Source organism: Mastacembelus armatus, chromosome 13, assembly GCF_900324485.2.
Source record: "Mastacembelus armatus chromosome 13, fMasArm1.2, whole genome shotgun sequence".
NCBI lineage: Eukaryota > Metazoa > Chordata > Actinopteri > Synbranchiformes > Mastacembelidae > Mastacembelus > Mastacembelus armatus.
In genome coordinates, this window is record NC_046645.1 from 2,012,159 (window position 1) to 2,025,880 (window position 13,722).

At 39.7% G+C, this 13,722-nt stretch overlaps 1 protein-coding gene across 1 annotated transcript in view; it reads right to left on the bottom strand.

Moving 5' to 3' along the window:
* The window catches only part of kirrel3b (kirre like nephrin family adhesion molecule 3b), a 144,382-nt gene that overhangs the window by 12,658 nt on the left and 118,002 nt on the right, over positions 1 to 13,722 (bottom strand). The window contains 4 exon segments of the mRNA XM_026332110.1: positions 3,731 to 3,857; positions 4,351 to 4,478; positions 4,663 to 4,811; positions 11,072 to 11,177. Coding sequence (XP_026187895.1) covers positions 3,731 to 3,857; positions 4,351 to 4,478; positions 4,663 to 4,811; positions 11,072 to 11,177 — 510 coding nt within the window.

The window sequence follows — 13,722 nt, forward strand, 5'->3', positions numbered from 1 at the left end:
ACACAAAAGATAGAAATATCCCGCATCATAATTATTTTAACGTTTTACCTGGAAAACTGATAATGCAAACAAATGTACAATTTCTACTGCTCCCATGGAAATTCTGAATAGCAAACCATTAGTTCACACAGCCGAGTCACGTTGTAATGTGAGAAGAGAATCAGATATGCTTTGATTAGTGAGAGGGAGAATGTTGTTACTAAGGTGTTTGTTATCTACACTGTTAGTCTGTATATTATATGAGAGTGTAAGAGGGGCAGAATCATTACTGCTTATATTATGGTAATCTTCCTGCTGTTTTATTGCAGCTATACTACACCACAATAACAGTAGTCAGGGTGGATGTGGAGCGTCAATCACAAATAATTTTATCTTCAGCTCTAATTGGCCAGCTGAGGTAGCCTTTGTGTTTCTCTTTTATAAAAACAAGCTCTACCACCTGAAATACTCAGGCAGTTTCATCACTTTTGCCTTTGGCCCCATATATCTTTAAAACGGAAAAGACCGCTTTTGCATGCAGCTTGATCCATACTATTTTCACTTCAGCTTGTGAAATATATTTACAGTAATAACTCAGCACAGATACCACAGCTCAGGTGCACAATATTTTACCACACCAGATCCCCTCTTCATCCACACTATGGTAAGAGGCCTTTTTTTTTTTTTAAAGTTATTTTAAACAGAAGGTTCAATCAGGTTACGAAAACAGGTTTATTCTTGCTTTACTAAATGAGCCTCTGTTGATATTGTCAGTGCTTTGATGAGTTTCTACATTTTTTTTTTTTTTTTTTACCTAACAGAAATGTGTTGATTATAAAAATGGAAATTGAATTCTGTTTTCCTAATATTCAAGTTATTTTTGGGGCTATTTAGTTAAGTGGGTTGTGGAAATGTATACAGGAAGTAGGAGACAGAGAAAGCAAGATACCTACAGCAAATGTTGGCCAACATCACGCACACACGTGCTAGTTTATATAGCATGCCTGCTAAACCACTTGGTTGTTGGGGAACCCCAGCTGCTTGTTTTATTTATAGATATCCTTTCTACTTTATTGGACTATGCAGTAATTTCTCAACCATTGTGCCTTCCCCTGAAATATAAGGGGACACTGTAGGCCTCAAAGTTGAAGTACCAATAACAGTCATATGAGCCTGTGTATACAAGCCTGAACTTCAGAATGAACCATCCTGGTAAAAAAGTATAACAATTTTTATACATAATGTAACAATAAATTAAAGATATATGTCACACATAAAAAAATAGTATCTGATCTAGTTAGAGAGATTGCAAATCTTCCAGAAAGTTTTAGAGATCATGCCTTTCTGAGCTCAAATTTAGCTCGTCAGATAAAAAAAAAAATTCTGCATCTTCAATTACAGCTTTGTCCTTGATTAGTTTGCACTTTTTGTGTACATTGTCATTGATGGTTTAAAGAAGGCTGGAATGCTAATTAACTGGACACATTAAGACTCACTATAAAGAGAAATGGCATGAAAAAAAAAAAGATGTATAAGAAGTGCACTGCAGGATATTAATGGATTTCCAACCCTGCCTTCTCCTTATTGTATTAATGGGCTTTCTCTCCCTAGGCTCCCCATGTACTGTGTATATGTCATTATACATATATGTCCACTGCTTTGCCCAAAGACACACATTCTCATAAACACAAACGGATGCACAGATACACTCACATGGGCGGATATATTAATTAATATGTATTGCATGACTGTGTGGTCCTTAAGCATACACAAGCTAAATCCCTTCAAGCATGTCAGATAACTTCTCTCAATCCAACTTTTGCAGAACTGGAAAAAGCCATGCATACATATTGTATGCTATATAAATAATCACATGCATGGACGTGCACAGCACCCCCACTCTATACTAGAATCCACTTGACGGCTGCAAATGCTGGGGAACTTTCCATTTTGAAAATGTTCGACTAGAGTAAGCAATATGTATCCATTAGTGATTTAAACACAAACTGCCTCCCCTGCTAGCTGTTTGATTATAATTAAATTACGTTTGTCCCCAGGGAAAGTTGGAATCCTCATGTCTATGTGGTATGCCACAGTGGGAGCTAGTGACACATAATGGCAGAGAGGGGAGAGACAGAGGGAATGACAAATTATGAACACATGTAATTTAAATGATAGCATTAAGGAATCGGGGATAACCGCAGGGAAAACAAACATCAAAGAAACATTCAGATGTGTAGCAGACACATCATGAGTGATCTGAACGTACACAGCCTTGCCTGAGATATTACCGTCATAGTCGCCTCACCGCCACAAAGCTTGCTTATTCAGTTGATGTTAGCTATTCATTGTCAGAATCAGTTGGGTTCTGCTGACTGTCAGTGATCTTGGGATTATAGGTGGTTGAGAGGTAAGGAACACTTACATTTGTCTGAAGTTCAGACAGTGGCAATGGACAATCAGTGAATCTCAGGAGACAGCCCTCCACATGCCCTCAACTTCAACCAGAGTGTTTGCACCTTCACAAGTTTGACAATCCGATTTGCCTTGAGGTTCAGATAAGAAATAACTCAGAATTCCTCGAGTGGTTTGGAAACCAAATTTCAATTATTCAGAAAGGTAGAAGGGAAGTGGGTTTTTGAATGTCAAGTGCCAATTTGTGCAGGCAGGTGCAAGATGTAAAAAAAAAAAAAAAAAGAAGAAGAGAGGAAGAATATAAACAAATAAAATGACTAGAAGCCATCCAGAACTTCACTGAATGAAGTCTGCAGAGACTAAATAAACATGCCATTTCAGCTTTGGTGTATGTTTCCCAGTGTGCTTGGGGTTGTGTTGTGTTATAATATTTATTAAAACAATCTATCTTCTTTCTCTCATGCCATCATTTTCAAAAGCACATTCTCCATAGTTAAATCAGCAGAAATGAGATGTATCAAAATAAACTGGCACACTGGATATTATGTACTGTGCTTTTATATATAAGGCTGTAGTGTAGGTTGCTTCAACAGAAAATGAGACAATAGAATTAGTCAACTATGCCTTTTCTTCTTCATATCAGTTGAAGTCCTGGCTGAGAAAGAGGAAGCTCTTTGCAGTTCATAGAAAGTCGTGGTTCTGATCTTGTGCTGGAGGGAATACTGGTATCCCATTCTCTCTGATATGCAAAGCTAATGTCTGGATTTTAAAAAGAAAATCTTTGTACACAGTGTTTGCTGCTTGATGTATCTTCATCCCCATATCAGCGCCAGTGTTGCTTACAGGCAAATACATTTGTTAGCTTTCAAAATGTACACTCATACACTGTCAGCATTAACTCAGAATCATCTTGCCAGCATCTTATATCTCGTTCGTTTGTCTTCTTTCTGGCCCATGTTTCTTTCAGATGGACATGGAGAAAATGAGAGACATGTAAATCCCACAACTAAGAACCTCTGTCACACTGAAGCATGCTCCCTGAATATCAAGCACTGATAATGAAGTCATTTGTTTGAGAGTTGCCAGGTCTCCCACCAACGCTGTTATTCATTAGTCAGTCAGTGCCTCAGAAAAGCAGCTTCCCTGTGACTCATGCAGAATATAATTAGCATTTCACCTGTTTATGAAATGGCTATATGTTGAAAAGGCCAAATCTATATTTACTGCTTTACGAGCCTCCACACTGATGACAGTTGATGACACAGCTATTTATTTATAATTTATATTTAGGCACATGTTTGGGAAAAAAAAAAAAAACGTGAATAATAGAACTTACCATTAACGGTGAGAGAAACCTCCTTCTCTCCTGCTCCTACACGTGGAACCACTGCACGGCAAACATATTTCCCAGCATCCTCCTGTCTCACGGATTTTAGTGTCAGGAGGTTCTCGTTGCTAAGAACCTGCAGCAATAAAAGTCAAAGGTCATCAAATGCAATGACAGCAAAGGCACCTTTGCATTTGAGACAGCAACAAGGCAGTGCTATAGGGGAGAAAAAGCAAAGCATCACATGGACCATTTAATATCTTAAAGGGCACCTCTCCTCAATTATTAAAATCCAATTTAGGGTTTGAGCTCAGTGGAGTAAAGGGTGGCTTTGGCCTTTGATGTTGACAAAAGTAAAGGTGAAATAAGGCTGAATTTCTGGACCAGATCAACAGATCTCAGGTGGGAGCAGGTCGCCAAGAGACTGAGCTCGTTAAGGCCCCAAAAGTTTAGGTTAGATGGAAAGAAGATGGTTATGTCATTAAAAAAAACAAACAAATAAAACTGTCCGATGTCCTATGGAGGTGCTGTAATCTTATAAAGTCTTTTTTACATCTACTGTATGTTGTAATATTGTACGTGATTTCATGTAAGACATACATAGATGCAGAGCAAATCCATACACTCACCACACCAGATCCCCTCTTCATCCACACTATGGTAAGAGACGGATTTCCTGTCCAGGCACAGTTGAACACAGCATCTGATCCAAGGTCCACCTGCAAGGACTGAGGCTCCGCAGCCATGCGTGGACCAACTGTTAAAAGATATAAACATCATCAACTGTCTGTGACTCATCCATAATTAAGCATCAGCTGTGGGGGAGCCGGCTGTAGGAGCTCCGTGTTAAAATATAAAAGACAGCAAAAATTCATAATAATGATTTATCACGTTGTTGGCATCACTAAAGGGCATACATATTTGCTCAAGGCGCCACTCACAGTAAACATCAACATTGCGGCTTATGTTGGTGCTGCCAAGAGCGTTGGTAACCTCGCAGGAAACAGGCTCTGTAAAGAAGGAGTGGTCCACAATAACCTCGTATGTGTCTCCAGAGACCTCCTTGATTATACTTCCTCCTTTGGCCCACCTGGTGTGAGGATTAGAAGGTAGAGGATGGAGAGACGGGATGAAATGGAAGAATTGTGGAAAAGTGGGAAAGGCATTAGGACAGGTTTTCACTGTTTCTTATGTCAATAGCATTCGTTCGTATGAATAAATCATCATTCTTGAGCAGGTTTTCTGTGCTGGCTTCAGCATATTTTTGTGGCAGCCCTCCATGCTGTGACAAGCTCCCAGGCGACTTGGAGCAGACAGCACGTTCCTCATTACGCCAGACACAGAGTGCAGCACAGAGTGCCAGCTAAGAAAACAAATCACAGAATGACAAATGGGTAGCTCCTCCACCTTTGAAGATGTTGGTTGACACGTACTGTATTACACGCAACAGCTGACATTAATAAATTGACATGGGATCACAGAAAGAACATCTGTTTGTGTTTGTGAATGATGGCTTCTGTGACAGGGATTGAGACACTCCTCAAATGTTTAGGTGGTACTCTTATGATGTCACTGGCAACTGCGTCTTGCGTGGTGTGTGGCATGAATGGCTCGCTGCTGCTTCAACAGACAAGGCCCATTTATAAAAGTGAAGCAGACGCATTGGTGGATGTCTCGAGTGTCTTTGGGAAATTTAGACCGTGCTGTGGGACTTAGAATGCATCATGCATGTAAATGCTGCCATCTCAACAATAAAGATGTGAATGCATGCTGATGTGGCAAATGAAAACAATGACAACAGAACTAGTGGCTGTCTCCGGGTTTTTATTCCTGCCAGTACTGAGAGCAGTTTTCACGGGATAGGGGACTCATTTGTTTTCCATGACTAAGCTGGCCCCATGCTTGACTGAAATGCTATCATTTAAATGAGAACAGATTACCTCATTCAATCAGCAAGTGAAGTGAAGCAGAATTCTAATTGGGCTTCATGGGATTTTTTTTTTTTTTTCTTTGCAGCAGTAGATCTTTTAAGATCTGGATTCTTCTGTGACAGCGATACAGTTGAAAGCTCTGCAACATCTGTGTTTTCAAAAAATGTTGAAAGTAGGACAAATGCGTGTTTTCAACCTGTCTGGCCTTTTATAACTGACTCAGGGGTAATAACACTTGTATTGCATCTATGTATGTATTCTTTCCATAATAGTTTGGGGAGATAATATAGTAAACACATGATAACTGCAGAGTCTATATCTTTGAGGAGCAGAATATTAGCACAAGGCAGAGAAAATCATGGAAGCTACATATGGAAGGATTAAAAGCCATTATGTTAATGATGATGACTGTTGATGTTCATAGTGGTGTGTCCCTGAACGGGAATATCATTACGAATGTTTCTCTGCTATTTGTGTGATGATGATGATGATAACAATGATGATGGTGATATTAATTACAAGGGTAATGGCTGCGGTAATCACGATGAAGACAGTAATGATGATGATTCAGATGGTGACAACAGTAATAATGATGATGAGAATCTTGAATGTTGATGACGACAATGATGACAACAATGAAGATGATGATGGTGCTAATTTCAATCAGACTGGTGACGCGTTTTTGAAGTTTGTTCTTGCTCTTGAAAAACACTTGAAAAAACTACTCGAGGTTTTTGTTGGTGTTTTCGATCATAAAAAGTGCTGCGAAAAAAAACAAAATAAAAATTTGACTATAGGTGAATCAGCCACAACTAGGGAAACTCAAATCTGCTGACAGGTTTGCTTATCAGCATCATCATGATGATGATAAAGATGGTGATATATTTCATATATATCAGCCACATTTCTAAACTCATACTGTAGGAGTTGTAACAGGGTAAGCACAGATGTTTGGGCAGCCGGTTGCTCCCAAGTGGAGGTTGCCACTGCCAGGTTTGGGAGCCCTTGACAGTGTTAGAGGGAGCAGAGACAGGATGCTGTCATCTGCAGGAAGCATGGGAGCTCTGTTGGTGCGCTGGGCCTTGTCCAAGGCTCATGTCTAAACATAGCTGGCCCAGGGTAACACAAACACCTGCATTCCCTTTGGGAGGTTAGAGGGGTAGTGCAAGCTTACTCAATAGCTGACTCACTTTACACTACTGTATCCTATTCAGGGATTTGGTTCAGACAGAGGGTGTGAATCCTGCACGCTTCAGTGTCTCCATGTGTGTGTCTATGTGTACGTGCATGAGCATACAAGGTGTGTGTTTTTGCGTGTGCACAGTTGCGTAAGCTAACACTGTTATACAGATAAACGTCTGCCGTTAATGGAAGCCGAGGTTGAAAGAGACATGGAAGAGGGGGAGAGTTTTGTATTTGCTCAATGTGATTAAGGCAGTAAAACAGTAACAATTAAATTAGGCAGGTATCTGCCGTCAACATCAAGACCAACAGTAAATCAGGCCCTACAGTTATTATCAGCATGGTTAAGCACAGCACTATGCAGTTTCATTCTCACATTCACATTGAAAGTGATGACTACTGAGTTTCAGTTGTATATAAAATACCTATACAACTATACCCACTGGAGTTTTAGCAAGAGAACGCAGTCCTTTTGACATGGACTTAATTATAGCAGTGTTCTATGATCTAGAGGTAAGTTTTACACTCAAATACACTCAAACGGCATTTGAACTAAGCCAAGAAGCCCCTGAAAAGTTAGGCACATTTAATTATGATTTAAAAAAAATAAATCAGGGGTATTTGAGATGCTGAGATGCTATTTTTCTTAATTTATAACAACCTTTTGGGATTGTTACAGACTGCTTTTTGCTTGGTCCCAAATTTTCAGGGTAGTTTCCAACTTGTCAGGATTATATTGATTTGTATGTTTTGCTGGAATGGTGCACATTAATAGACACATTTGCAATTATTGAACCATTTCTGTTTCTGGTGTTTCAGTTAGACGTGTCATAGTCTATAGTCATATGGTATGTATGACTGCAGCCATTGTACGCATAAAGAAGGTGGCTAAGCAACAGTAGTCATTTCCAAAAACAAACAGTAGCATGGAGGAAAAATGTATCAATTAGCTACCTCCAAAGTTTGCAAAGAAGAAAGTTATGGTGGTGCCAGTCAAAAGCAGACAAACAATCCAGCAGGAGCAGCAACAACACTGAGAATCAATGTGGAGAGAATTGGGACGTTATTCGCTGCAGTGCTGTGCAAAGAAGTGGGGTTTGTTGTCACTCTGTGCATGGTTGTATACCCATATGAGGGACCTGATTTGCTTTGTTTGTTATTCTTTCTCTTGTCTCTGGTGGGTTCTTGTTTTCATCTGAGGAATCCCTCTGTGTCTTCATCAGAGAGTGGTTGAGTGATTGATGTATAGCAGTTAGCCCTCCTATCATTATAAACAGTAATGAAGATGTTCCGACCCACTCATCTTTCCCTCACAGCATGCCTTGATTCCCTCTGTGCTGGGTGAAATTCATGCCTATTACTCTTACTTCATTCACACTTTGAGGAATACTTTCATCTTCTCTTCCAACCTCTCTCTCCACACCAGGTCTTCTCCAAACCCGTGACTTCTACCCTCTTTGCACTCACTTTTGAGCTGCCTTCTGGCAAAATTTCAGGTATCTGCAGAAATTCATCTTATTTTCATTCTCATATTTAATGTCAGATTAACTGAACCGGCGTGGGAATCACAAGGGGTTGTAGGCAGCAGGCAGCACCATGTGTTCGACTGGTGCCCCCCACTATCTTGGGCCTATGTCTCAAGTGTCCACTGAATTGGAGGATGGCAAAGTGGTGCAGTGCACACTGGGAATGGATGGCTCTCTTAGGGATGGAAAAGAGGCCATCCGTCTAAGAACTGTTCTGTCCTTGTGCCGTATCTGATCTGGAGTAGACAGAGTGTATTAGCACTGAATAATGGCCCCACACTGCTTGACCAGCTTCCTCCTCTCCTCTGTGCTATTGCTCTGTAGAGGGAGAATTTGCAGGAGGGGGGTTCTCCCTGGTTGAATCCTCTCAGGCAAGCATTATGAGGCCAAAAAATCCCCTGTCTACCATGCTCTGAACTCCAATGGTGCATGCAAGTCCTGAAGCTCTTGTATAAATTGCAGATAAATCTAAATGGGAGACTGGTGGAGAGTATAACCTTGAAGTTTTAAAAGTTATTAGTCTGTCTGGATATAATTTAATCCTGAAGTGGATTGTGTCAATGACACAGAGCCAGACAGCTAGAAAGAACAGAAAAGAAAGGAAGAAATAAATTAGAGGGCAGCAGTTTTAGTCTCTTTTTAGCTTCAACCTCCAACCTTTTTTTTTTTTTATTCCGGAGTTTTTGTACTAAAAAAAAAAAAAAACAAGTCGTCTTAACTGCCATTGCATCGTAGCTCTTGATGCCCTGGGGAGAAGTCTGATTCTAGCATTGATCCAGTCTCATAACAATAGCAGTGAAATCTTTTTGCAGGTGCAACTGATGTTCTGTCTCTGCTGTACACCTACACAATCAAATACAAACCTCGTTTTCCACAATATCACTGAATTCCCTCCTCCTTTTCTTTTTCAAAAGGGCAGAATCAATCAAAAAGGCAACATCTCTGTTTTGCCACCTGTGAGTGTGTTGTATATCCATTTCATTTCCCCTCTCCATTACAAGATTCAGACCTGGCCAATTCCCTTTACTATTGATTTCATTCCATTTTTTTTGCCAGGTTTTTAAAACCACCCACACAGAAAACCATCTCTTGACAAATAACTTCAGTAATACACTTTTGGAAGGCCATTTATGAGAATAATTACTGTTCATTTTGTTGTTTTATCACAATTATGGATGTGGTAGAAAGAATTAATAGCAAATGCAACTGATAATGTGCACATCAATACGCTTTAATAAACAGAGGAAATGGATGAGAGGACAGCAGCTTTACGTACTGTTGAAGATCAGTAGTACTTTAGGGTAAGAAAGATTGCTGCACAGTGATATATTGGTAGGCTCCTTATTTCTAGCTGTGCATGTGTTTACTTTGCCATTTCTGGCTCTGGCTTGATTTAGAAATGTGCCAGATAATATTTTATTTACAGCAGGTTTTTTCAGAAGGTTTGTGTGTATGAAAATACCTAGTTCTGTGGGATTATTTTTTTTTTTTGGGTTATAATTAAAAAAAACAAAACAATAATACATCAAGAATAATACAAACTATTTCACTAGGTATTATGTTCTGCCTGATTCTGTAGCACAGTTTACACCTAGTACTAATGTTTGGTGCCAGTGCAGAAAGTAGTATGCCTTTATTTATCAAAGTGGAAATTAGTGGATTATTGAGCAGATATAGGACATTTAACTTTGTTTTCAGGAAAACCTGAGTTCTTCTTTCGTTTCACATTATTGTCAATTCCAGGGTTAATGCAGATTTGTCATCAGTATTGTCTGCACGGACTGCATGCATACATGTACAGCACATATGCTGTATGCTGTATATCAATCGACAGCCTTCACATAACAGCCAGAGTGAACACATGTTCTCAAAACTGTTAACATACTTACTGAAAATTAAAGAAAGACTGTTTGTGTGTCAGCTACATTGTGATTAATCATTTCAGTGATTTTCAGTTAGAGTCAAGGCTGCACTTTTGTAGCCGCAGACCTTTGAACCTTCACGCTCATGTTCTAAAACTACTGAATCTCAGTGATAAGTTCCCAAACATTTCTCTAATTAGTTTTCTGGAACTTTAGAAATAGTAATAATAGTTCCAAACACACACCCTGTCTTCCCACCACTCTGTACTTGTGTGTGTGTGTGTGTGTGTGTGTGTATGTGTGTGTATGTGTGTATGTGGGGTGGGATGGGTGTGGGGGTACATGTACTGTGGAATACAACTCAATCTCAGAAGAAGTTGTAATCTTGACAGCTTTATCAAATGTAGCACACATTATATCCCCAGCTTTCCTACAACACACTGATGGACATTTAATGTTCAAGGGAGATGATATGACCAGAAAGCAAACAGCTATGCAGCAGAGCACTGAATTGCTTTGTTGCAACCCAGTGGAACATGACAAGATTTCCCAAATGATTTTCTGAGGTGCATTTTCATTAATTGTGTTCATTGTGACAGTGTTTCATTGTTTTTCTCCTCTTCATTTCAAAGTGTGGGCAAACATAATAGTGTCATGACATCACAAGAAGGTGTCTAGAAATAACTGAAGCTATCAGTAATAAAGTGTTGAATTTCACTTAATGTGAAAATGTGTTCTCTTCCAGCGTCAGCGGTCGGAGGAAACCTTATTTAAACCGCTGCATTTTCTCCTACTTTAAGATTACATGGTCGTGTTTTTATTCCTTGACACTTGTTTTTATGATCTCACCTGTAGAGTGTGACAGGAGGGTTGGCCTTTGCAGAGCAGTAGAATTTCACAAGGTTGCCCTCTAGAACAGGCTGAGGCTCCACTGAGAGATTGACAAGTGGGAGATCTAAAAAAAAAAAAAAAACAGACAAAATGACAACCAGTTGAACTGTAAACAAACACTATGTTGTTTACTTCTTCTGTGGCTGAGTAAGGCTTGGAAAGAAAATGGAAGCTATATTTTACAGACAAGACAAAATAGACACCTTATATATAGTTCAGAAAACATGCAACCTCATAAGAAAATAGCCCAAACATCGACATGAGGAATACATTTGCAGTTTTATTCAGGGGGCCTACATTTGCCAAATGTTTTTTTTTGTCTTCTGACCCAAAACTGATCTGGCAGCCTTTTATGTAGATGTACCACACACATGCAGCTTTGTAGGTAAATATGCTTGACTTAAAACCACTAGGAGAGAGTCTTTTTATTTTGATAATCTTACAGTACACCGTGGCACCGCTTGAAACAGTTGTGACAACTTATCACAGACTGTGGCAGCATTTTCTCCTGAATAATAGGCAATTACTTCTGAATAATTTGATGCCCTATTTTAGCTTTCCTGCCACCCACCTCGGGGTCTGGGCCCAGATATTCAAAAACACTGTAGTATATTTCATAGGTGTGGGAGAGGTCATGCTATTTTTATTCTTCTGTGTTCATTAGCAACATTATAAGAAGAGAATCAAAGGAAAACCTGACTTGATAATGAGTTTCAATAAATGGCAATTTGCAAACAGTGAATAGTCCATAGTGTCATCCACTGCAATTGAAGAAACGAACAATCTCTATCATACAGTACAATTAAAACAGTTCTTAGAATAACAAGCGTTCAGATTATGCAAATTTAATAAACAACTTAATTCATCCTAATTGACAAAGGTGGGATTCTTTTTGAAGATACGTGTTAATTTCCATATCAATCCTGTCCCATGCGAAACAAACAGCTATTTACCCCACAGAAAATGAATCTCAAGTAGGTGAATCTATTTGTCAGGGTCTCTAAAGAAAACCTGGGTATATTTATCGTAGGGCTTTAAATGCAGAAAGGGAAAATGATAAAGCTGAACTGTATGTTAATGGAGAATCAAGTGGATGGAGTGTTTCCAATTAGAGCAATTCATGTGCTGTATATCTCCATTTTAAGTTAGCTTTCAAGGAAACCACATATTGTCTGATACATGATTTATATGCCATTTGTAATAATTTGAACTTTCTCAATTTATGCACAAATGTGAGTTTTTTTTATGTAATTTAACAGAGATTTTGAAAATTCTGGTAGCTTTTTTTTTTTTCTGAGCCACTTCTGATGCCACATCCACAGACTCAACCTTTGTGTCATTTGTGACTCCAGTGATATACTGGTATCACTGGTTTTTTTTGGTCTGATGTTGGTGTAGGCATCTGTTTCCAAGGTGTACTAAGTTTGTATGCTCTGTGTTCAATAATAGTAAACCACAAACCAGGGACTGTGTTGTGCAGCATGTGGAGGCAGAGCAGTAGTGGGCACAGAGATCCACACAGAATTAAAGAAGCACATGAACACAGCTGTAATGAAGCCAAGCAGTAGTGTGTCTAGTTATGGTGCCCAAGTCTGTGTGTGTGTGTGTGTGTGTGTGTGTGTGTGTGTGTGTGTGTGTGTGTGTGTGTGTGTGTGTGTGTGTGTGGGCACAGAGTGTAGGAAAACTGCTTTACCCTGTGGCTGTGCAGATGCTTTGGGCTGGCTCAGCTGCCACAAAGCCCCAGAGAACTGGGTGATCCAGGTGCTGTATTCCTCCCTACTCACATACACATACCATATTCCCAATCAGCAGACTTATTTCCCTCTAGGACAGTTGCCCCACATCCCTACCACCTTCAGATCCATGTGCTCCACCTGTGCCAGTTCTCCCCAGGCCAGTAAAGAAAACAACATTGTGGATTCTGGAAGTCTGAAGGCCACAGTGAGCTAACAAGTCTTTCCAGGTACTGAGCAGCTAACTGTATGTGTCTCCATGTTTGCATATGTAGGGATATGTTTTAAGAAAGGTGTGTGTGCATATGTAAGGGCATGAGGGTATGCGTCATTATAAAGTAGAAAAGCTATCCATGCCTTGAGCAGCAGTGTTAGTCCCCAGTAGGTGTTTTTAGCATTGTGAGCGGTTAATTGCGTGGACAAAAATGTGGGCAGCGGGAACCTCAGGGGCAAAATGACAGATGTGGCAGTGGTGGAGGTGGTAATAAAATCCAGCCATAAGCTGGAGAGCAAAGTGAGAGGTAGACATAAAAAGAAAGCAGAGGAGATCTGGAGGTGGTTTCAGTGCTAATAGACAAAGCACCGTAGAAGCCACTTCATAAGTCTTTTCACTAAAAGCATTTCTATACCATATTTTTCAGTCATGCCAAACTTTTTCTCTGGTCTTGCCACCAAGAGACCTCTAAGGACACAAATGCTCATTACTGTCAAACTCGTCATTATTTAAAGTGCTTTTCAAATGATAGAGGAATAAAAAAAAAAACTGACCCTCCCTGAAAAAGACCTCAGTCCATCTCAGCAAGAGGTGGTTTCACGACAACTTTGCATCTATTGCACCGTTTCACTGACAATTTGCTGGATAGTTTCAGCTTCCTG